The following is a 26,337-nucleotide window of genomic DNA, read 5'->3' as shown; positions in this document are numbered from 1 at the left end:
AAACGCCTGCAGCACCGTCGACCCTGCCAACCTGGATGGGACCTTAGGGACATAGCCCGGACAGGGGTGCAGGATGGCTCTGACCCTCCCCGGGGCAAACTCCAGGCATTGAGGAGAAACCGAAAGTGCCTGGAGATCCCCCACCCTCCTCAGAGAGGTGATAGCGAGGAGAAAGGCCATCTTAAGGGTCAAGTGCTTGGCCTCATCCGACTCCAGGGGTTCGAAGGGGGCCTCAGAACCACCGCCAGGTCCCAGGTGGGCAGCCTGGAACAGGTTACGGGTCTCATCCTCCGGGCTCCCCGGAGGAAGTGCACGACCAGTGGAAGCCTCCCCAGAGGCCCATCCATCAGAGGGGTGTGGAATGCCACCACGGCAGCCACATATACCTTGAGTGTGGATGGGGAAAGGCCAGCAGAGAAACGGTCCTGGAGGAACTCCAGTACCATAGTCACCGGGCAGGTAACTGGGTCCACCACTCGTTCTCTGCACCAGGTGGCAAGGCACAGCCATCTTTGTTTCCTGCTCCGTCCTTCCAAAAGACATGACTCATCAATAGAGGTGGGGGTGTGAGTCAGACAGTTTCCCGCCCCAGATCAGGAAATTAGGTTTCATTTAATCACCTCATCCTGTAATCCTGTTGTTCTTGGCCACACCTGGTTGAGTTAACAAAACTCCCGGATTAATAGGAATGTTGGCAAAATTGTGAATTGGAGCTGCCATTTTTCCTGCCTGCGATCTGCGTTATCCCCTGTAGAGGGCACTGCCACACCTCTAATCTCCAAAGCACTTGATCTGTCCTCCATAACAGTTGAATATCATCACTTAGAAAAAGTGTTTAGTGAAGTCTTGGCCCTTTCTTTATCTATTATTTAACCTTGACGACATTCGACATGGTCTTTTCTAAGAACATGTCTGACCACATTTCTCATGTCCGCCATTGTTCTCCAGAGGCTGCTTCCACAGGCAGTATGAGTTTCACGTCAGCTCAGCCAGTTTTCTAAGGAATATTATTAAGAGTGGACATTTGAGGACAGACCGAGAAAAGATCAGAGCAGTGGCAGAGTGGCCCAGACCCAGCACACTGAAGGAGCTGCAACGCTTTCTGGGGTTTGCAATTTTTAATTACTTTATTAATTAATCATTTCATTGGCAACTGTAGTTGCCTTACCTCTAACAAGTCTTACCTTCTCTTGACAATAGTAGGTGATATGCATTATTCAGAAAAGTCTGAATGCATGCGTCGTGCATTTATTCACCATCAAAATAGCTGCAGCCATCAATATGTGTAAATCTAAATCACACACCTAATGTTACACATGTTGGCTGTGTATGTATGCCAGCACCTACATACACGTGTGGCTGGTGTTTGTTCCTCAAGTTTTATGGTAAGATTAGCATTTTTCTGTGTATAACAAAGCTAACTGTTTATGTGTAATTGTGTGTGGACCTTCATTGAACGTTTTTGTAAAGAGTTTAGTAAGGTCATAGCTGATGCTCAGTTTGGTTATTTGTCTTCCAAAAGAATATAAATCAAAGAGGAAGAGGAACAGGAAGAGGAGCTGGAAGAGGCTGCACAGCTCTGTGGGTTGAGGAAACAAGTGAAGGCATGGTCGAACATAAAAGGGAATCCATCTTGGAGCCATTCCAATTTGTATTTTACAACGAGATTTGAAGATGTGGAAGTTTTGTCAAGAAATTACAGATAGCCATGGGCATTCTGTGAATGCCAAAAGGAACAACTAATGACTCTGAATACAAGTTGTAGCGCACTAACGTTACTATTATTGTGATATGCTGTGTTTGTCAAGTTTGTGTATTTTTCATGCAATGCTTTGTTTTGTTTTTTTAGTGAGGCACTTAATATTTCACTTTGATTAAAAATAAATATGATCTTAATATACTATTCCTGCCCTCCATGTGTGCCAATATTGCTTGAATGGTTACAGTGTAAGCAGACACATCAGTTTCTTGAGTCATATCAAATAACCACAGTTGTCTGTTTTTCCTATTAAATTCAGCTGATTGCAGTAAAATGCTTTAGTAGATTATTCTTCAGTGATTTTATGAATGAGAAGTGTCTCTGTGTCTTTTGAGAAACATGTTGCTACACTATATGGACAGAGTCCATGTCTGTTACTAGTAGAATTACTCAATCCATATATGTTGCTACACTGGCATAGATACGAATGTTATGTGCTAGACTAGGCAAAATAAATATATATGCTACATATAAAGAATGAATAGTTTTCATGTTATAATGTTGACTAATTAATTAAATATAAATTACAGGCAAAAAGTGTCATTTATTTACCTAATTTTTGTGTGTATTTTCTGTCCTGACAGTGGTGCTGCCCTGAGAGCTGAGTCTGCACCAGGAGTGACTCCACAGAAGAGACCAGAAATGCTCAGCCATTCTCAGAATTCAAGCTAGTTTAAGAGAAGGACCATTTATGTAGCTACAGAGGTAAGCTGTCACATCTCAGCATGGAGATCCTGAGGTTACTGGAGACTACAGCGATGAAGTAAATGGGTTGGTGGATAGATTTCTACAGTCTGTAACAGATGTAAAGGTTTCACTTAGGTCCCTCCGACGTGGAATTGTCCTCAATTACTGGGTTAAAGTGTACTTTGGCTCTCTACAGATAGACTTTGTTTGTCATTATAAAACTGATAAGTTTCACTGTGCAAAGAAGTTTGCATTGTTGGCTCTGACTTGAGGTCAGCCTTACTCATTAGTCATTAGTCAAGTAACAAATTGGAAAATTAATCTTTAATATCTGTCAAAGAGTAACTCCTCCCAAACACATTTAAAGCCTTTAATACAGGTGTGAGATAACGCACAGAACAGCTTCTCTCTTGGTCTGGATCTGCAAACAGAATGAGGACTCTTCAGGAAAAAATCATTGTGCTTTCCATTTTTCTGTCTCTGATCTGCACCATTCAGGTAAGTTAGTTATCAGTTAACAATTACCAGGTACTGTTCATGTCCGGAGAGTTTCCTTTGTGCTAATAGAGAACAGCATGGCTTTTTGATAGAATTTGATTTTATCACCATACAACGTAAGAGTCATCACAGTCTTATATTTGCCTCTACAGGTTGATTCACTGCCTGTCCCTGAAGACTGGAATTGTTTGCTCCAGCGGACCAAACGGTCACTTCTGTGGCGCTGGAACAGCATGAAGCCTGTGGGTGCCGGCTGCAGGGATGACTTAGAGTGTGGCACAAAATACTGCAGGTACAGCAGAGCTGCTCAGAGATCTTGAAACCTAATTCATCAGAAATATTATCAAACACATCAGCCTACATTCACAGAAAACAGTCTGATTGTGTTTCTGATAGGTATCACCTATTACTTTAGGGGCTTTTGACATTAAAATCTGTAATGTTTTGTCATAAATGTGAAACCAGATGTGTGCTTTAAATGACAATACATGATATTAAATAGACATAATGTTCCTTTATGTAGTTTTCACAGACTATTTGAAATAATATTGCTGCATTGTGTTTGTGTAGTTCCACATGCATGTTGCATGCTGTGGACAAAGTCAGAAAGTAATGACATTGCAATAAAGTTGCTCCTTATCTTCACAGGAGAAATATCTGTTCCTTCTGGAAATCCGTCTGACAAAGGGATACACAAACGTAACTCCCTCAGGGTGACTCTACACAACAAACATCTTCCTTATGGACCAAAGCGACCTGTTTCAAAACGAACGCTGCATGAAATGACAGCTCTGATATTCTGGCCTGAATTGAAGACCTGCTGGCCGTTTATCAGACTTACAAATTCAGTTAAAGTAATCTGATCTGGCACTGCACTGCAGCAAAACAAAGCCATAAATGAACAGTCAATATCTCTATCTATAGTGATATTGATTTCTATTTGTCTAAAACACTTACAGGACATCAAACTGTAAAACATGTTTTTAATTAGAAAATATAAATATTCATGCAAAGTTTGTGAGGTGCTCTGAGTTTATTGGTTCATGTCATTATATATTTATTTGTACATAATGTTAACTATGTAAATATTCAAATATAATTTAATTTTTTTTCAAGACGTTGTTTGTCAACAAGTTCAGAACAAATTCAGATGTTTCACACAGTTCCTTCTGCTCTTTCAATGCAATGGAAAAGATGATAAAACGTTAATGGAAAAATGAATGGGATTCTTAAAATTGAAATTATTTTTCTGTAATAACTCATCCAAGGCCATGTAATCCTGTGATTCCTTCCTAACTCTTCATCGACCAAGGGACAAGCTTTGTTTCAGTGCCTTTGCATGTTTTGATTTATTATTCAGTCTTTATTGCTGTTTTTCCATCAAAAGCTCCTCTGATGAAACAAAAAATATTGAAATTCAAATTAAAATACATAAATATGGACACACCTGGAGGTGTGGACTCCACGTGAAAAATGAGACAGTCGTCACAGTGTCAAAGGTCCTGGAATTTGGGAATTGTGACATTTGTTGACCATGTTAATGTTGGGGATTAGGGTTTAGCTGGCATCACGATTTATATTAAATAATGCAATAGCTATTACCATTAATAATAGAATTTAACTTAAAGTTATATTCACCTTGTGGGCACCACTCTTAAAACAAGAGAACTGATTTTACCAATTTTGCCAATTACCTAATTCAGTATCATTAAATATACTAAACTGTTAATTTGGAACTTTGGTTGATAATTAAATGAATAACTATGACAAAATTACCATTAATATATAGTGGGTTGAAGGATTTGGTATTGTACGTTGCAGAGGTTCACAATATAGTCATTCTTATGCAATATGAAAAGAAACCAGCATGTATATGCAAGCATTTATTTACAAGGTAAATAAAGCAAAACACACAAGAAGAAACTAACTAAAATGCACTAAGCTAAGACAAAGAGAACAAAGAGATCTGCATGTCTGATATGACAGTGTGGGGGTGTATGTGTGTGTGAGCACATGTGGTGAAACCAGTGCAGGGGGAACTTTGAGGCCGAATGGAAGAATGTATTTATGTGATCTGTATAACGGTACCAAGTTAAAAGGAGTTAGTTAGCGTGCAGAAACTTTGTGTCTATGTTAAGCATAACATTTCTAACCAATTTAACAGTGGCTCTGGATTATATCCCACGTTCAGGTGGGGTTGCTCTCAGGTCTCAAACAGACATTAAGGCCCTCAGCTGTGGAGCAGCTCAAGTAGAGGGAAGCCAGTGGATAGTGTGGCCTACTCTGAATGATAAAGAAGACACAGCTGCACCTAAATGACATACAGTGGTAGGAGATGACTTCAGGGAGCTTGCATCATGTTCTATGAAAGAGGAGGCAACCCCTGTCTGTTGGTTATGGAGGATGCCGTTTTGGTACCCACAGAACAGCATTATGACCATGTGGATTATTGATTTAGATGTAAAGCGTACCTACACTATATAATAGGGGGAACCACACCGTACATAGTAGGACCATTCTTTAAAATGGATGCACCAACAGATGAACGCTGACTGCTCATTCACGCCACTAGAGGGCGATCTGACTCAGCGTTAGTGAGATGCATAATGATACCAGCACATTTGTGAAACTCATTTGTCAAACTGTAGCCTTTTCTAAACAAATAATTACAGCAACAATTTCAAAGGTCGCAATTTTTTAGTTTAGAGTTACACTAGTGTGACTTTATGCATCATGTTTCCATTATTGAGGGGATTCAAACACTGATTAGTTCTACATGTATGCACAAATTATTCTTTACTTATGTGGGGATTACTAACCCTTTTCCTGAATTGTGGAAAATAAAATTATGCTCATTTCAGATAATACAAGGATGAAAAGTTAGGATTGGGAAACATCTCTCATGAGTAAAATTATGGCCATAGTGTTTATTCGGTATAATTAATTAGGGGTATGTTTTTATTTAGTAGGCTATATGTCAAATGATAAAGTATCTCATATTTGTGAGTCATTATTACAAGATGCAAAGTCGTAAATTTAGGCACTGTGCTATAACTCGAAAATAAGCATACTCGTGATGTTTATTTTTGATGATGATGATGATGATGATGTTTATTGTGTTTATTTTTATCATTGCTCAAAGAAAAAATATTTATAGGCTTTAATAATTAACCCTTTCCTACCAGATGTCTTGGAAACTTTGAGTGGCAGGCACTTCTCGCTGCCCATTGGTTAAAGCCACCGTGACGTAAAATCTCAGCCAGGCTGAGCGGCGCTGAATCGGCGGCGTGGGGACCGCTGTGTCCACCCGGACCTCAGTGTCGGACCGGTTTCATATTACCCAGTGATACAGTTATAAATTCCCAGGATAAGACATTTATTTTTATACCATGGAACAGAGCTGAAACTGTTCGCTTCCTAATGTACCTTTGACGTCAAAAGTGCGTCGAGCACTCGCATGATTAAAAAAAAAAAAAAAAATGTTTGGTTGCATGATATTTTCGACCTAACGTATTTGCGAGACACCTGCAAATAAGAGTCACCTGGAAGAAGAGGATGGACATCGTCACCTTTGACTGACGACTATTTTCAAGTAGGTGTTAATATTAAAGGCTTATCAGGAGAGTCGCCGGTGGTGCCGCACTTGCATGAGAGCTTGTATTTTTATGTGCTTTACCTGCTTTTCCTTGGATTCATTTATTCAGCTGTATCCTGTTTTGAGTCTTTTCTCTCACTTTATCTGCTGTTTAAGTCTTGTCTGCGTCTGCATGCGTAATTGTGTGTGTGGAAGAGAGAGAGAGAGCGAGAGCGTGATATGCGACTCTTGTCATGTGTGGTTCCTTTGGCATGTGTGTACAGCTGTCTGTCTAACATGTCCTACTGTAGCCGCTTTAAGTATTTCCTTTTCATAATGAAATCCAACACTCACGCACAAACGCCAGATCGTACAGTTCTCATCTATCACCTTTCTCTTCTCTCTGTCCATAAATATGTTTTACTCTTTAGATGTTCAGGTGAACATCATGTTGAACTGGTATGGAGTTCTTAGTGAAACTTTCCCTGACATGAGTATAGACCAATTTGAGCTGTAATGATGCCTCATTACAGAGCAACATCACTGATAACAAGCATCTTCATCTGAGACCTCAGACTCTTTTGCTTTTAACAGAACCACACAGTCCTGTCCCTCATCAGATGGCCGACTTGACCTGACAGACATTTCTAGTGAAATAGTTCAGATAATTACAACAATCTCAGTGTGCTCCAGTACTCAGAGCACAGACTAGAGTCCTGTCTGCTTTGCAATGAAATTGTTAGTCCTCTGCAGACAGCTAGTCAGTCACACTGGCCTACTTTCCTGTGGTATTGAACTGTTGAAAATAAGCAGGGACAGGATAAACCAAGACTCAATGCAATGCAGCCCCCTCAAGGATTATATTATCTCTCATATGACTTTTCCAGAGACATTAACTTAATAACCAAATGACAACATAGTGATTTAAAATGACTCTGTTATGCTGTGTATAATTGCTTCTTACAGATTTACTTATGTAGGGATAATGTCTTTTTGTCTAAAAATGATTATCACACTGTTTCGTCCACAAGCATTTCCATACATTTCTTCTATACACTCACTACACATACAGTGGGAGCAGGGGATTTAGTGTCTTGCTCAAGGGCAAAACACCAACCTGACAATATAACCCCTGTTCTTCCTCCCGAGCTTCACTGTGGAGTTTGGTTTTTAGGTGCCAAACAATAGTCTGTTTTTAATATTCATGGGTAATCACATTTAAATATAAAATAATGCAATGTCATTAGATCATATCTGGAAATACTAGACATGAAATAGAATACATGAAACGTATGCAATCTACAGTTTGGGTGTGCCAAAATAACAAACTGGCTCTGGTGTTGCAGAACAGAATTATGAATTAGGTCTTTTAAAATGCTCTGTTTTCATGTTGTTGTTTGAATTAAGTTCACCAAGCCCCCAGCTAAGCCACATCCATTTTTTAAATTGATCACTGAACTAGATTGAAACTGTCCCCGCATGTTTATACTAATGCTGAGCCCAGAACATCTTGACCCATAGCTTCCAAACCAGTAATCACCATCACTGGGTAAATGGAGGTGAAGAGAGGCAGACTCTTCTGGTTTGAAATAGTTACTGCAGCAGCCAACAATCAGAGGCTAATAGATGATGTTGTCCTGTTATTAAGCGGCTTGTTCAATAGTTCAGTAAGCTTTATTCTACCAGCTTTAACAGGCAAGAAGAGAGCCCTCTGCCAGCCTATAATAGCACATTCAGTTGCATAGAAAGTTGAACTTAAAATAAGTGTAATTTGGCTATGATTTAAAGTGCTGTTTTAGCTATTGGTTCTGTTTTAGTGTTAGCATTGTATCATAAACATTGATTAACCTAATTTATTAGAACTGGTATTTCTGATCAAAGGGCATTACTGCTTATAAGCATATTTTGATGCGTTTACTATGTGTTGCCATACGGATGTTGTTTATTGTAGCGGTGTGATGATAAAGAGGATTAGCTCTTCATGGTCATCTGCAACAGATGTTGTTTATGGTTGTTTACACATTATGCCAAGAGAGTGGCACAGCAATGTGATCTATCAACTGATGGCTGTTGGATGTGTGACATAAAGCCCAAAACCGGATGTTGCGTCTAAAATATTGAATTCTCTGAACATGATTTTTAGCACAGTTTAAATTCACAACATAGCACCAAGACTATGTAACACTGCTGTGGGCAGATATCAGTTAATTGGTGTGTATGTGTTTGTATCCTAGCAACGTTAATTGCTACTTATAACTTATAACTCACTTTAGTTTCTACTTCTCTGCGATTGAATATCATGAGCTGTGTCCAGTGTTTAGATATTTTATGTGCAGATGCTTTGTTACTCCATCTAGTTGTATTTCATGAAGGGGTGATGGTTATTATTATGCTGCCTCTGTATAGATTAGACTTTTGTTTAAAGCTTTGAATGTTGTAGTCTGTGAAATCAGGAGCAACTCGTCTGAATATAGTAGGACACGTTGAATTAACTAAACTGATGTGAAAATGTATTTACTCTTAGCAGAGCCAGCGGAGCATCTCTGCAGTGCAGCTGCCCTAGTTACAGAGCAGCTGAGTAACTGTGAGAGACTGTGGTTGGGCCAGGCAGAGAGAGGAGGAGTTTGTTAATGGTAGACTGAATTATGGAGGGTAGGCTGTGCTGAGGGGCCAGAAGCAGACGGTAGAGTAGAACTTTGACTTAAGCACCAGCGGTGTGAAGCGAGGGAGCAGACTCTGCCTGCAGTTGTGCTTTATGTTTTTATCTTTTTCCTATTCGGCTGGGATGCTTTTACCCCAGATTTTAAGATTTGTTTTTTAAATCTGTAATTAGGTCCCTGAGGCTTTAAGCTTGTCGCAACATTACAAATAAAAAGGCCACTAAGGCCGGGAAACTGAGAAAAATCAAGAAGCGGATCCACAGGGAGATCAGCACAAACACTTCATATACAGACACCAACAAAAAAGATACAAATGTCTCTATGGTCCAGCTGTGCACAATTGAAAACATTTTCACTCAAATTCAGAAGCTTCATAACTTTAACTCTACTCTTATGGGCCTGGACTAAACATAACCTTACAGAACCCCTTATAGAGTCTAATACTTCTCCGTTCAACTTTATTATTACATGAACAGTTTTTGAAATGTGTCAAGGAGCCATAATAGTTATAAGACTTATTTAATGCATTTTTAAATTCTCAGTATATTCTAATGAAGTAAGTTCAATCCATTTTTCATTACCCTTGACAACCAAACTATGTTCTGTCTGAATACACAGTAGCAGTGGTAGTAATTGATTGTTTAATGTATATTGAACTGAATTGAATTATTGTATATCCACACATATAATGAGATCAATGCCTGCCTTTGTTTTTAGCTAGGACGACCAACGTTCCATGGTGTAAGGAATCCGGTGTATGAGTGTGTGTATGTGTGTTTCTGTTTCTGTGTTATATTGTATGTTCAAGTCATATTTTCCTTTATTTGTGTGTTGTGTTACTATGCCTGCTGCAACGAAAATTGCCGATTTAGGACAAATAATAAATGATTGATTGATTGATCTACCATTGTACTCTCGTATGAATCCTCTTTCATAGTTGTGACACCACTGATACCACATTCGAAGCAAATTCACAGCACTTCAAAGTGATTCTATTCTTTCAGGATTACATTTTAGGAACATGGAGACAGTTTCCATGGTCCAGCCTCATCCAGCAGTATGATTGGAGCATCTGGTCTCTCAGGGGACACCCTGATAGCGTGCCACTTCCCTGTGGTTCAGCTGCCCACTTGGCAACTTCCTGTCCAGGCCCTGTGCAGCTCAGCCAAGAGGCCCGGCCGGCTGTGCTCAGTGGGCCTGACCCGAGCTGTGTCCCTCCCGGAACAAGAGTCGCTGAACCGAGATCATGCCTTCACCGGTGGCCGCAGATATTTCTCCAGCAGCTACAGTAGTCTCAACGAGGACCGGGCAGAGGAGGAGGGCGGCAGTGATAGCAGCGGGAGGTACGACTCCACCTCGTCACCAGAGGAGATGAGTTCCCATCTGAAGAAGGAAAGCTCTGGAGCTAGAGGCATTCTGCGGTCACACAACTCATTCCTTCCCAACATAGAGCTAGATGAGTATGAGGAAGATGAAGATAGTGAAGGAGGTAATCTACACAGATATCATGAGGACTCATCTTTTGTGCTGCATGGAAATTCTAACTGGCCTCTAAGTAATGGTGCCAGAAATTATACAATGTCCTACGGGGACATGGAGAGTGAATGGGGCAATGAAGGGACCATTTTGGGCAGTGAGAGTGACCAAGAGTGGCTCTGTAACCAGCCTAACCAGGCAGACTTACTGCAAACTGAATGCCAGTGCTTTCATGTGGGCAGATCTGGCATCACGGTGATGGCTTATGGAGAGCAGGACTCTGACAGACTGAAGGATAAAATGTCCTGCTGCATCCACAGCCAACACAAATGTGCCCCAGAGCAGTTCTCCAACAGCCACACAGAGAATGTCAGCGACTCTTCCTGTAACAGCTCTGACGGCGTCTTAGTTAACTTCTGCACTATCTATAACCGGAGCAACAACCCTGCCACGCCTCATGACCTCAGCAGTCCTGCTGTTCACCCCTCTCAGTCATCTGAGGGATCCGTGTTCCTCAACCTCCAACCTGTTCCCAAGACTCCAGCCGACGACCTCCATCATGAGGACATGGCAGTTTATGCTTCCCCAAAGGAGGAGAATGACATGACACCCTTTGCTTCCTGCTGGTCTCCTCAGGGCCTCGACTCTAACTGCAACCTTTACTCCCTGGAGCCGCTACCCCCGGGTCTCTCCTCACTGGAGGTATCAGACTTAACTGCCTGTCTCCAAAGCCAGGCCACATTGGCCATTGGAACCAACCAGAAGTACTACAAGCTCGTGACTTGTGACCTCTCCTCCCAGTCACCCAGCCCAGCCTGGTCAAGCCTCACCAGTTGCCCAGAGGGTCAGAGCAGAATTAGCCCCTTCCCTCCCTCTGAGCACCTCTTTGTAGATCATAGGAAAGACGGACAAAACAAAGAAGTTAAGAAGGTAAGGGAATACAACAGCTCGTCTCTTTGTACTGAATAAGATGATATAGATAGATACATTTTTTACATTGAAAATGCAAAAAGAATAAAGTCATCTTGCAAACATCTTGCATAAAAATGCATATGCGATTTGGTTGTGTTAACCTAAGCAGTTCTCTCTTTTCTGTGTCACCATTAGGAGACAGAGGATCAACAAAAGCAAAATAGGTTCTCCCCTGCACAGTGTAGCGCCGGGTTTGACTGCTCTCCGTTTCAGACCTATGATTACCAGGTTGCCACCACCTCCACCGAGAAAGCCCTCTGCAGGAAGAAACATACAGACAGCATCCAAAACTCCTCTCATACACCTTGTTTGCTGTGCCCCAGCCAGTGTAGCCCACATAGCAGTGGAAGCCAAGGCACAAGCGCTGCAACCACACAGCCATCTGTGATTCTAGACCAGGAGCACTGTGATACTGATGCCAGTGAGAAGGGTAAAGTGACAAATATGATTTATTCTTTGTTGTTTGCTTTTAAAAGTGAGAGAGCAAAAAATGCGAACATACAATTTTGGTAAGTATGAAGTGAATCAAACATCTGTTTCAAGTATTTTTCTTATCCTCTACCACCATCTCAGGAGCCTGTTCATTGGAACCTGCAGTGGTGCGCTACAGTAAGGCCCAGAGACCAACCTCGCTGCCCATACAGCCCTTTGTTCTGGTCCCCACAGGCAAACCCCAGGCCCAGCACTTGGGCTGTCTTCTGGAGCAGTACATGAATCAAAAGAGCAGCAAGTCTGGTAGCTCCCAGCCAGGCTTCAAGTTCAAGGGCAAACGGAGTCAAGGCTTTTCTGATCTTCAGCTATCACCAATGGGCAGCCACTACCCCATCTTTCTGGAGGCTCCTTCGAGCTCTGATACCTGCTCCACCTGCACGCCGAGTCCAGAGTGCTTCAGCCGCAGACATACATGGAGCCGGTCCAGCAGAAGTCAAGGACTCCCCAGTCCATGTACATCAAAAAGCAGCCTGGGTCCACCTTACACCAGCCCAAAGCCCAGACTGGTTCAGATGCAAGATAAAACAAGCCCACACTCTGGCAAAACTCAGACTAACACTTTTTTAAATCCGATCCCAGACCCAAATCAGTCTAACCTTGTTAAGATTCCCACCTACCAGGACCTTATTAACCTCAGTCCTGAGCAGAGCCATGCCAACACTGAGCCCCACTGTCCCAATCACTCACAGACCCACACTTCCTACCATTCAGTTTTCTCTCATACACCACCCACTTTACCCCTAACCACTGAGACCCATCACCAAAATTTGCAGTTGTCTGTGTCTCCTTCCACAACCTTACAACCAGAAAAGGAGTTCCCTCAGGACCGGGTGACCTGCTGACTCTGGCTTTTTTTTTAACAGTAGTTTTACAGCTGCCCTCTCCTCTATAGCGCCTCTCTCCTCTCTGAGTTCTTTGCTATCCTTTGCTGCTTCTGGGCAGCACCCACAGCATATCCAGGACCCTGTAGGGCTCAGTGGGAAGCCGAGTCAGAATCAACACAGTGAATCGCTGATCCTGAGTGACAGGCCGCCCACAGAGTTTTGCCTCTCACCCGATACATCTTATGAGTCAATGTCTATCAGCCATCTTCAGAGGAGAGGTGAGGCCAATGAATGACTGATACTATATACTATAAATACAGTATATGCCATATATTGAAATCTGAATGCAATAAAAAGTGACCCCGAGGCAGTAATGACTGGATTCCTCCTTGATTGGATTGTCTATCCAGTGATGAGATGTTGAGAGCAGCAACAAAAACTCACTGTGCTGCAGCACTGCCTTCAATACCCTGAAGGGGCTTTCTCTCAAACATGACCTATTTTTAACTCTCCCTGCACGGGATTGGCCGAGCCTTTTGCTCCGTAGCCTATGTGTGTACGACTGCGAGCTCCAAGAGAGGGCGAGAGGGAGAATGATGCAGTAGAAACAGTGTTAATGATTTATAATAGCCCAATCATATTGTTTTAGGGCTAGAGTATGGGCCACTGAATGAAATGATATAAATGTACACCTTTTGCGATGGATAATCAATGATAGAGACATTTTCAGCAGTGGTGTCAGTCAGTGTGGTGCAGCACTGCAGGCAGCAACAAGATGCATAAAGAATTTACTGTGACATTTGCAAAAGCTAGCCAGTGTGAGAAGGAAAAAGAAAGGCAGAGGGAAAGCAAGTAAATCAGAATCATTTCTAAAATAGAAAACTGACTCATTTATCTTCAGTTTTCATTCACATTTGAATTCCTGCAGTATGATAATGAACCTTGAAAGCATTCTCGTATTTCTATGCATTGACCCAGTTAGTGAGAAGAAAATCTTATAGAGTAATTTTTTTGTTTTTTTATTGAGTGTTTTTTTTCTTGAAACAAGTAAATCATCTGCCAGTGCAGTAACACCATTTCAACCTGTTTCCAGTGCAAATCACAATTGTCTAGAAATGAGTGTCAGTATCTTTGGACGAGACACACAGAACAAGGGAAATCGCTTCAAGACACAATTTGATATTTACTGGAAACAGGTTAGTTAAAATCCTCCCACCACACTAGCGGGTTGTTTCAGCTTTCGATAATACAGCAATCAATAATACACAGAAATTACATAAGATGAGGATTTGCAATGTAACATGTACTGTGTATATTAATATATCAATGTTTTGTATCTGCCCTAACAATGTATGAAGCATTAATTATAACCTTTTTCCACATCCATTGTCTCTAGGTTTGCTGAGGTCTGTGAGCAGGGCGGTGGATTTGATCATGGCTCATTTTGGCAGCAGCAGAGACCCCGACGAAAAGGTATGAATTGGCAGAACCAAGCAGCTTGAAAGATGTGTCACAATGGAAAAGTGCAAATGGATATTACTTACATTCTTGGACTAAAGTCACAAAGCTGCTGTGCCAGCAGGAATAATAATACTGTATTATATTTCTCTCTATCTGCGACAGATGCGTCTGGGTAACAGCTCTCGCAGTCCCACAATCGCCGGTCTGGTCCTGGAACATTTGTGTCCCTCGGTCCAGAATATTTTAGAGGACGGTCTTCGGGATCACAAACTGGATCTCATCATCGGGCAGCGCCGCAACCACTCCTGGAGTGTGGTGGAACTCTCTACTAGGATCGGTAAATTTAACTCAAAGCATGAATCATGAGCAGCATTGTTTGTGGTACTCTGTTTGTTGGTTCTTTGATGAACTCTTTTTGAACTCAACCCAACTCTGCTACAGGCCCATCCACCAGGGTCCTTCACAGCCTGGTCTCAAAAATCAGACAATGTCCTCAGCTCACCAGCCACTGCATGAGACTGAGAGCCTTCATCATGGGCCTGCTTAAGTACCAAAATTACCTTTGATCATACTAATGATAATGAAATTACTGCACATAGTATAAGCATTTATCTTATGTTTGTTATTTGCTCTCTTTCAGTTTGAGAGCTTTGGAGTTCTGGCTTAGTCACCTTCAGAGTCAAAAAGGTGGGTTCACAGTCAATATACTGTACTTGTGTACTGTACTGTACCACACTAGCAGGGTGGCAAAATGTCAAATGTGAGTTGGTCAGTTGGTCTACCGCTGCAGTCCGTACTCTAATATTTCAACATATAATGAACAAACTGTCTTGACATTTGGTACCACGTTCAGGTTTCGCAAAGAATTGTATAATAATGTTTTAATAATGTCTTTTCATTTATAATAATAATAATAATAATCTTTATTTGTAGAGCACTTTTCAAAAACAAGTTACAAAGTGCTTTAACAAGTATAAAGACAATAATACCCAAAAGACAATAATACAAAAACAATACAAGATAAAGCAAGAAAACATTGAAAAGACTAAAATACACGTTTAAGATAAATATAAAATAAGTAAGATAGAATAAAATAAAAGGGATAAAATAAAGTCAAATAAGATCGGGAAAGGCTCTCCTTTAAAAGTATGTTTTAAGAAGGGACTTAAAAGAGTTCACTGACTCAGCCGACCTGATTTCCTCGGGCAGGATGTTCCAGAGCCTCGGGGCCCTGACAGCAAACGCTCTGTCCCCTTTAGTTTTCAGTCGAGACTCTGGAACAGACAAAAGACCTCTGCCCGAGGATCTCAAGGTACGTGCTGGTGTGTATGGGACTAAAAGTTCAGAAATATAACAAGGCGAGAGGCCATGAAGGGCTTTAAAAGTGATCAATAGAATTTTAAAGTCAATTCTAAAACATACTGGGAGCCAGTGTAGTGAAGCTAATATAGGAGTAATGTGGTCATATTTTTTTATTCTGGTTAAAAGCCTTTATCCGGTAAAAGTTTTATTTGTCTAATACTTTGGTCTAAAATTCTGAACTGAAATTCTGCCAGCTCTTCAACCAAGCGATTGGTCAATGTGGGAAAAAATCTGCACATTATCTCTAGATTAACTAAATCAGCCACAATGCACTGAGTGCACTCTACCTGGTAGCCTAAATGGGCACTGATCTAACACAATTTGCCAAGCAAATTAATTCCTTCAGTTTGACCTTTTCTTTTTCACACATAGCCATCAAGTATTTCTGTCAAGTAAATGTACATACAGCATCAACACACACACACACACACACACACACACACACAATGGGCTTTCATAAAGTGATCGCTGAAAACTGATTGCCGTCCGTGGGAGCAAGATGTTAAAGCTGTATCGCCTCTCTTTACGTCTGCAGCTGCTTTTATGTGGATCAAACAGATATAACGTGCATTACTTTATGTCTGTGGTAAAAGCAAAGATATGTATTTGTGATAGGCCTACTTTTAACGTTTCTTTTAACAGAATAATCACAGTTGTGGCCAAATTAGAGTTTGCAGTTTATCAAAACCAAGAATGACATTTACGCGATTATAGGCAATAATTGAAGCCTGTTGTTGCCGATAGATTATGTGTTTGGCAGGCCTATGTCTAATATCCTTGCTCATATTTGGAAAACGAATGTAGCCTATAATTAACATGACTTACTGCTGAGTTATATATAAAATAAAGACAAGATCTCTTTTGCAATTATCCTTATGACTCTACATTATTTAACTTGCTGTGTACCAACCAATCCAGTCCTTTTTACTTGTTTAAATACCTTTGAATGGCCAAACACACATAAAATGCATTATTCTACTTGCCAGAAAGTGATTGCAGCCTCTACTTATTGACTGAAATGTAGTTTCTGCCTCAAAATGACTTGATTTCATTCAGAAGAGTTATATTTGACAGATTATAAAACCGAAATCGCCTCCCTTTTTTATTTCATGATAACATATTTTTTAATGACCAAAACCACCAAACCAAAAATGTCCCCGGTTTTCGTTTCAGAAATGTGGTCACCTTAGGTCAGCAGTGAAATGTATTAAGCCACGTAAAATAAGGCCCACTGGAAAAAAATCAATATCAGTTCAAGTGTACACACTATGTGTTTAATATTTTCAGTTTAATTACCTTGCAGTATTTGGAACTACATTATCTCAACCTCAAAACTTTTGTATTCCTACGCATCATCTATGGCAGGTTAGGTGATCTGCTGAAAACTGTAAGATGAGATTGAAAGGTCTGAAAAACAAAGTGAAATTCAGAATCAGCACGTTAGCATTGTTATCGTGACTATGCTAGCATGCAGATGTTTTTTGATGCATTTTGCTCAACAGCATCACTGAGCTGCTTGTGTGTTTGTAGACTCATGTTAAATAATTATTCAATCTTTACCAACAAATAATTGCATATGTTTGGATCTTTGTGTGACCCATATTACTGTCTTCACAGATGTGGTGACCACATACTACCATTCATGGGGGTTCCTGTCCATGTCACTGGGTCATTGTCAGCCCTTGTTTCAGGAGCTGCTACTTCTTCTGCAACCACTCTCTGTGTTGCCCTTCGATCTCAGCTTGCTCCTGGAGCCCCGACTGCTACATAACAGACAGCTGTGTTCGGAGGATGAAGGTGTTTCTCCACCTCCACCATGCTCAGCGCTCTTAGCGACCAGCTGGCCACTACTGCAAGTTGACAAAAAGGCTGACAGCAGCCGCAGTGGTCAGCAAACAATGATTTCAGGACTGCATCACCAAGAGTCGCTCAGTTCTCAGAATTGCATTAACCAAGATTGCGAAGGGATGCAGGTCAGCAGGAGTCCATTGTTAGCTCCAATTGGTGGTGGCATCCAGTGGTGGCAAAAAGAGCCTGACCTTATGGATGGTGTGGTTGAAGGGGAGGACTGTAGCCAGAATAATAATGCAGATACTTGGTCTCAAATAAGTATGGACAGCAGGCAAGAAGAGAGGAGGGGAGAGAAAGACAATGAGAGCCCAAATGCATTAACTTGTGTCCAGGCTGAAAGTCCATGTCAGGGTGGGCTGCGCTGGGCCAAACTCTTTGGAGCAGCTAATACCAGGACAGCAACAGTTTCTCAGAGTCACATTGAAGCACAATACAGAAGGTAAGAACCAGCTGTGAGCACTGAAAACAAGTACAGATTTTGTTTTATTTTCAAACTACTTTTATGTATTGTGGGCGGCTGTGTTTTGAGGTACAGCGGGTCACCGACTAATCTGAAGTTCGGCGGTTTGATCCCCAGCTTCACCCAGCCCTTATGTCGAATGTAAATGGACTGTACTTGTAAAGCACCTTTCCAGCGCTTTGCTGTAGCTTTGCTGTCGGTGTGTGAGTGTGTGTGAATGATCAGTTTCTTTCTGATGTCCAGTTGGCACCTTGCATGGTAGCCAGTGTATAGCACTTTGAGCGATCGGAAGACTAGAAAGGCACTATAGAAGTGCAGCCCATTTACCATTTATTAATCTTGGGTTAATTTTTGATTTGTTTGTGAGAATTAGATCTAGGCTGATGGAAGATTGACGCTCAAACTCACTACTCGTAACCAATACCTCTTTATCATCGCTTTCATAGGTACAGACGGCCATCACAGTGGCTGCATTTGGAGAGATTGCAGCTTGGACTGTTGGCTCAATCCATCAGGTCAATGAAGCTAGGGGGTTCTCAGACTGACAAGGACTGCTGAAAGCTTGACTCCCTATGTGGCTGGAGGACAGAGTGGAGGCTATTTACTGTAAAAACAAAAAGTCTGGACTGCATGATAATACATACACAGTGCTCGATGCTGCTGATCTGAGCAGAAAACACATAAAATACAGGATTGACAGATATGGCAATGGCCCGTATTCATCAAGCTTTGTGTTGCACCAACTTATTTGTGAATCCATTGCTAAGTTTGTGTGTCCTTTCTAATTTCTGAAATATCAGCTAGTTTCAAAACAAATCAACTTGCACCATTAGAATGGCTCAACTAACAGGAAGTCGCTGTCATAACTGTAAAAATAACTTTGTGTCCAATTTATATTTAATATAACAGCTAATCCTTTGTAAATGTTAGGATTACTTTTATTTATTTATACAAGCATACATTTAGAAATTTTAGAGTTAGTTAGTAGATTTTTGCCTCTCTGAAGAATTTGAGGTAACTGTATTCTGTTACTTTGTGAAGTGTAATTTAAAAGTCCTCCCAGTGTGTCATTATACAGTGTTTAGATTAACTGCCTGGTCACATATGCCAACTGTTCATATTATCTCCTACTTTTCAAACTAAATAGGTCATATGTTAGCCAGCTAACATAAGATTTGGGTTAGCTAATGCTACTGTTACACCTGGAAGTTACTGGGTGTAAATATGCAATGACAACTAATCTCTAAGTAAGAACAATATTTTTTGTGCAACCCTTTTTAATTTAGTGATGCACAAATCTCTGTAACTGGGCCTAGTTTGAACTTTCAAACAGCTGGTACAGCTGGCTCCTGGTGTAACCAGCTTAAAACGTCCCTGTGTCGTTTTATCAGTGCTATGTAATTTGTGCTCATATTAGTTGTTACATTGCTGTTTTCCAGGAAATAGCTTGATGAATGAGGGCCTATTTGCAATTGCACTCTGGAATAATCACAAGTAGGTGCTTCTGTTACCTGTTATTCTCCGTTATATTTCCTGTAGGCACACATCAATCATAAAACAAGTTATAGACCTGTTGTAGACTGTTTAATATTCTTGTGGTGCAAAACTGTCCATTTCTCAAACGTCGCTGTCATTCTCTCCATAGCTGTACCTTTCATCTATAGGTGGGAAAAAAGCTAGCTATACACTCTTATTAGTGCCAAATATATAGATACACTATCCTTGTGGATTGTCAGTGATGTTTTATTTCCAGTAATTTCCTTTTTATGAGAAAATTCCCAGCATGGATTAACTGTAGGTGCATGAGTTAACAAACATACAATAGGTGCTTCTGTATTTACTACATCTCTTAGCTTCCTGTTAATGTTTTTATAGCTGTAGTTGGGTCATTTTCTGGGACTGGAGTTTAAAATGTGTGCAATCGTGTGGTATAGTACAGTTGTATGTCTTCCGGTGAGGTTTGTTCAGTTGCACAAATATAGGCCATCTTGTGGCTGTTTCAGGTATATAAATGTGTGCCAGGTGTATTTTGATAGACTGGTTGTTAGGTAAGAGGGAGAAAAGAGCAGAAAATGTGTTCTTTGCATTTGTTAAATAGATAATGTACTGCAATAACGTGAAGTCTATGAAATTATTCCACCCAGCATCACTTTGTTAACCTCTGGAGAATTCCTCTATGCCCAGTGACAATCAAAGTCAATAAAGACTTAACGCATTTACCTGTTTTCTTCTTGTATGCCAACAGTGAACAGTACAAATGTTTATGCATGTGCCACATGTTTTTGTATTTCAGCACAAATTGTTTTCATGGATAAGTTCTTTTATTTGACTTGTTGTCACAACTCCTTTATCTTGCTAATAATGATCATTTTAAGTGTATGATGGTTTCATGACTTTGCCTGAAGGATCCTCTTGATGCCACTCTTTTCCAGTGCGTTCTGGGAAAGTTGACCAAAGGTGTGTCCATACATGAACTGGTATCCTGTGGGATAGTTAGAAATTCTTGAATTTGATTTCAATCCTTGGTAGAGTGATCCATTTCAATTCAGTAACTGTTATAAAATAGCTGATCACAAGGCTTTGTAGAGTGAAATGAGTTGCTGACACAAACACAGACCTGGGATGTGTCCTGTGAATGACGGAACCACACCTCTGTTTGATGGATAGATAGTGGGAAGAGTGGTTATTGTACTGTCCTTCCTGTTTGGGATGTCTTGGGACGTGGGGTCACTCTGCTGCTGCTTTCCAAATTGGATCAGTGCCTGGTTGGTAGTGATGGGGTAACCTTTGCCAATTAGGAAGCGGGATTTTGGCACATGCCCTGTAAAACCTGTTATTAGGGCCATTGTAGGGAAAAAATAGTCTGAGAAAAACTTAGTTAAAAGTGGGAAATATATGAGAAAAAAATGCAAATTTACAGGAAAAAACTATTAAATAAACTATTAAATACATATTTTCTGAGATTATAAAGTCCCAATTTCTTTGAGAAAGCAGGGTATGCAGACACCAAAGCTACTTTCACCAACCTAGTATGAGGTACTTCCTTCTGTTCAAAGCATAAACAATTCAAAAAACTGCAGACATTTCTTAGTCTGCACTGACTCTTATCATCTATTACTAACGACTTGGAAAACACTTTTTTCCCAAGTTTTCTTCTCGTAGATTTGCAACTTTGTTACAGAATATTACCCTTGTATTAAAAACTACAATACTACAATGGCTCCAATACACATTGTAATTATTTGGAACTTTTTGGTATGCAAGAGAAAAAACTGTATAAAAGCCAGGATCAGTCTTGTTTATGTCAACCCAAATAACAAAACTCAAAGTGATGAACTCTCAGAGAACATCACCCATTGCTGCAGTTTGTTATTTTGGTTTCATAGTTTGCACAATTGCATTTCCAGTCACAGCAAGACAAAGTTAACAATACCTGGTGAGTAAAGTTGAATATCTAGTAGCTAAAGACACAGATATTTTTCTCAGGAGGCAAGTGAATATTACTTTGTATTTGCCAGATGGTCACAAACATGACTCCAATGGGACAATACTGTTGTTCTGTGTTTGATGGGTGTGCTTACTACTAATTGTTTACTAAGATGTTAGCCTTAGCAGGACTCTGTGTCTGTCAGCTTTTTCAACCCCCCTAGTGACCAAAAGTGAATTAATACAGCTTTAAAGCAGCTAAATAATCAATATTTGTACATTAACAATAGAGCACATGACTACTTGTATGTGAAAGGGGTTGCTTGTGGCGATGAACCCAGAAAGAAGTATCATAAAACCTGCAATTAGCCCCAGCATTTCAGAGCCTTTCAGCTCATTGTATTTTGTTTTTCCAGATCTGAGCTTTTTGTTTTGGTTCACCCTCACTGCTCTCATAGTGTGGTTTTCGTCAGCAGCAACAAGCTGATTTCGTCAAAAAAGATCTTAAAACCTACTGTGCGCTACCTGCTCAGCACCAACAGACAAAGTTAGTGACTGGCTGGTGAACATGGTGGAGCATTTAGTAGCTGAATAGCAGGGAAATCCTCTCATAAGTGAGTGGAGACCAAAAGAGCTAAATGCATGAGTGACTCTCCAACTGTATGCTAGTACGCACTTGTACACCATATATGCTGGATGTGTTTGCTCCCATGTTTGCAATATCAACAAAAAAATATGTTATTTCAGGTTTCAGGCCAAATTAATTTTAATGGAACCAGCTGTACCTGAGATAAAGTATTTGTACGGGTTATCATCATCCATGAAATATGGTTTTCCAGCGGGGGTGAAGGACTTCAAGGGCTTGTCGTAGATCACTTTACTGGAGATTGCCGTCAAAGGGGGCTTCGGTCTCTGTGCCAAAAGATAACAGAGAACCATTAAAACATGCATGACCCCAGATCTCAATGATCAAAAAGGATCATATGACAAACCTGTTTATAAGCAATAACAGAAGGTTTAAAAGGCAACAAATATACTAAATACCATATATGTAATACCAATTACCACAGGATTAATGTAAACCAGTTCCTGTAAAAATTATGTATTAATGCAAGTGAAACGAAATGTGTGCCATAAATAACTTGATTATACTGCTAATAATTCATTGTAATTATCTGAAAATGTTCATTAATGTGAATCTCAGAGACATAATTGGTGAATCTGTGGTCAGAAAGCTGACCAGCTCTGCCTCTCAGTCTTTTTTAGGGGGGATTACATTACAGTGAACTGACACTGGACTCCACCATGGATAATTAAAAGAGTGAACTAGGGTGGGGTGAGAGAGAGAGAGAGAGAGAGAGAGAGACAGAGAGAGAGGCAGAGCCAGAACTTGTGTGTGTAGGTTACTTCAAACTGTTGGCTGGTGTGGTTGACAACAGTTGGCAGATCTGTTGATTGCCGTTGGATCTTTGAACGCCCCTCCTGGTAAAACTCAGACAGCGCTTTACGGCATGTTTCAGAATAGCTGCAGGCAAAGTAGTTCTGACTTTTTGGAATGAAACCTAAAACAGCAACAACCATCATTAAAGGATCGGTTCACCCAAATGTCTCGTGGCGTTTAGCCATGAAGATCATTCGGGTTTTACTCATTCAGGTTTTGAGATATCTGTCTTTGAGATTTCTGCCTCCACCTAAATATTAAGGAGGTGCTGGTCCTGGTGCTAACAGTAATGAAAAATGACAGCAGCAACTCTTTCCAGAAACAGCGTTACTCTGGATAATCTGCAGAACACAAAGTGAAAACTTTTCAAAGGGACTATTTCTTTGGCACAAAAGTATTTCCAAAGACAGTTCACAAAGAGGTCTGTGGATCGAGGCATTGTTTTTCAAAGATATGTTCTCTCGCCACAGAGCAAATAAAACCAAAGCAACCTGAATGGCTAGATATCATCAGAAGAAAAAAACTTTTTTGTCATTTGGGTGAACTGACCCTTTAAAATGCTCTGTATTACAAGATAAACACTTTCAAATCAACACTGCAAACACTGCTACAAAAACCTATGGCTGTTTGTTGTATGTTATCATTTAAACTCACATATATAAAGGCGAACGGTTTTTATTTACAACTAACACATATAGCTGGACTAGTTATTACACAACATAAATAATTAACAGCCTAACCCCAGGTTAGTGTGTGATATCTATACCTGTGTATCCTGGTATCATCTTCTTCAAGTTACTGTCAAGGATGTTTCTCTGTGTCAGACCAAGGTCAGCCTCTGTGGAGGGGACGTGACCCGTGTGGAGGACCAGACGATCGGAGTGTTTCACCCCTGGACTGGTCAGCAGCTCGGCTGTGAGCTGGCCGTAAGACTTCCCCACATTGTACTTCAGCTGTGGGCAGTACCCTGCATACCTGGAAACAATAGGGAGTCTGGGGTAAACACAAACTCCAGCAGCTGTAGTGCCTCAGTAGCAGCTTTTGAGTCGGACACAACAGGAATAAATGTACGTATATTTAACATATATTTGTCGCTTTAACAGATTAAACACACAAAATCTGAAAAAATCAGTAGGATGTAGAGATATGCAAATTTTTGTTAAATGCTAAATTCATAAAATAACAAAATAACACAATGGTGCCATACAACAGTGGGCTGAAAGTTTACTGCTGTATTTTAAGTCTCTCTTTACATTGTGGACAAATGACTAGGGACACCTTACTCTATAATACACCAGCAAATAAGGCTGCAAAACATACTACATAAGATAGCTTTAACACTAATCTGACAAAACCAAACCAACAAATAAATAAAAAAATAATATTATTATAGACCTCTTGTTAGCTGTGAGTTTTACAGGGTTATCACATTGTAGGCCCTATTGCATTTATGATATGTTCTTGTCTCCTAATGATTTAACAGTATAGAAGGAGCCCACGCACTAGCCTACATATATGATTTTATCTGCCATTTTAAAAGGATATGATTATTTCTTACCGAATCTCATATCAGGAGGCATGGACTTACCCCGGTATATAATGTGGATCAGGTGTCAGCAAAACTTTGCTAAATTTAGGGGCATATTTCTCCATATTGATCCAGCTTAAGCCTGAAGAAGCAGGTCGCCTCCCTCGCCGCGGTGGTTGCCGGTTGCTACAGACAATCAAACACAAACTCACTGATGGAGCTCAATGTCAAGTGCTGAAGTGTGCACCGAAACTTTTTGTGCATGGACACAACTAGTCTACTTGCTGTGACACTGTAGGGCCTATATGAGGGGGTTTATAGTCTGGTGTAATACATTCATAGTGCACATATAGCTCTCAGCTTTTAGTGGTAGACTATTGTGTGACAGACCGACTAAGCAGCATCTCTGTCAAGGTTCAGAGTGCTGAGTACACTCGCTCTGTATTCAAATTCTTTGTCTTTGCTAACGACTTTAAATAAATAGCCTAAATGAAGAAGAAGACCGTGAGGATTACAGAGTAAACATGAAATGTGTTATAAAAACAGTGGGTGGTGCTGTTGTCTGCAGTGACTTTTTCAATGGAAAAATGCTCAACTACGACACCTACCGACTTTCTGCAGTGCTTTACTGAGACTTAGGATGACAAGGAGGAATGTTTACAGTGACCAGTGTCATTTTAGTGAGGTCAAGAACATAAATAACAAAAATAAAAAATATGAATAAACATATTACTTCAAGTCCCCCTTTTATCATAATTATTAAAAGTATATCAACTTCTGAAGGGATGCATGACAGAAAAAGTTTGAGCACTACTGCCTTAATCAATATATAGTAACTCCCACCAGATTAATGACATGTGTGAAATGTCAAGACAGACTTGAAAAAAGTATCCTTTAACACAGAACAGATAGATATATAAATAGACAATGAACACAGCTTTTCGTTTCTACACTGTTGGTCTAATGAAAATAGCAAATAATATAGGTGGCTAAATTGACTGGGTAGGTGATGGAGAAATATTAAAATCACAGTTAACATTCATCAATGCGACATCAGATGCATGGTCAGCGATGGGAAGACGAAATAAATAAGCTTTTGTTTTGAGTTTCTAGGTCTTTGTGCTTGATCAGATGCTGCCACTGTTCACCTGGGGAATGTAGATGAAATCAGCAGGCAGGAGTGTTCATTCTCCACATTCCTACACTCTGTGAGAAATCTTACTGTGTATGACGAAACAGTGTTCAGTCACACTGCGCTTCTTCTTACAGTTCTCCTTCACACACATACATACCTTAATGCTGTGCATCTATCAAGGAATTTTAATATGTTATGTTACCATTCTCATACTCACACTTCCGAATAGAAGGGTTATGTTAATGCATGAGTTTTGTTTCCATCTCAAGAAAGTTCCGAGACTTTGATGTAATTTTAGCAATCAATAATACTTTGTATTTCCCTTGGCAACACCTCTGTCTGTGAAAAGTTTGTTATTTAATTTTAAGTAGTGGTGATGGTGGGTGAATGAGACACATGCGTTTGATTCCCACTGCGACACCACCAATGTGTCTCTGAGTAATACACTTAACCTCTAGTTGTCCCAGAGGCGTGCAACCTCTGACATATATAGCAATTGTAAGTCGCTTTGGTTAAAAGCGGCAGCTAAATCAGTACTCGTAAATGTATTGTCTGTAAATACACAGAGCATCCCAGCAAGTATCTATGTGTCATGGCTTGTTCTTGTTATGTCTTGGATTTCTTACAGGTGTGAAACAAATAGAATGTTTCAAATAACTCTGAGTGAGTCAGTCTTGTTATCAGGACTTAATGACAGGAGGGAGCGGGCATTAACATGCAGCTCCGTGCTG

At 40.4% G+C, this 26,337-nt stretch overlaps 2 protein-coding genes across 2 annotated transcripts; one reads left to right on the top strand and one right to left on the bottom strand.

Moving 5' to 3' along the window:
• Positions 1 to 6,224: 6,224 nt before the first annotated feature.
• Positions 6,225 to 20,291, top strand: LOC119914993 (iporin). The gene is made up of 11 exons (XM_038734533.1): positions 6,225 to 6,536; positions 10,183 to 11,584; positions 11,762 to 12,056; positions 12,200 to 12,940; positions 12,975 to 13,220; positions 14,339 to 14,415; positions 14,566 to 14,740; positions 14,845 to 14,950; positions 15,044 to 15,090; positions 17,383 to 18,055; positions 18,523 to 20,291. Exons 2-11 carry the CDS (start codon positions 10,238 to 10,240, stop codon positions 18,632 to 18,634), a joined length of 3,819 nt encoding a protein of 1,272 aa, XP_038590461.1. The 5' UTR covers positions 6,225 to 6,536; positions 10,183 to 10,237; the 3' UTR covers positions 18,635 to 20,291.
• Position 20,292: 1 nt separating this feature from the next.
• fam166b (family with sequence similarity 166 member B) lies at positions 20,293 to 24,961 on the bottom strand. The gene is made up of 6 exons (XM_038734715.1): positions 24,532 to 24,961; positions 23,710 to 23,918; positions 22,910 to 23,064; positions 22,288 to 22,414; positions 20,694 to 20,906; positions 20,293 to 20,558 (listed from the first exon to the last, which is right to left on the bottom strand). Exons 1-6 carry the CDS (start codon positions 24,594 to 24,596, stop codon positions 20,464 to 20,466), a joined length of 864 nt encoding a protein of 287 aa, XP_038590643.1. The 5' UTR covers positions 24,597 to 24,961; the 3' UTR covers positions 20,293 to 20,463.
• Between the last annotated feature and the right edge of the window lie 1,376 nt (positions 24,962 to 26,337).

This window comes from Micropterus salmoides, unplaced genomic scaffold, assembly GCF_014851395.1.
Source record: "Micropterus salmoides isolate LMB-PRFRI ecotype aquatic unplaced genomic scaffold, ASM1485139v1 Ms_hic_scaffold_20, whole genome shotgun sequence".
NCBI lineage: Eukaryota > Metazoa > Chordata > Actinopteri > Centrarchiformes > Centrarchidae > Micropterus > Micropterus salmoides.
Note: the sequence above shows the minus strand (reverse complement) of the source record. Positions and strands in the feature narration are given on the sequence as shown.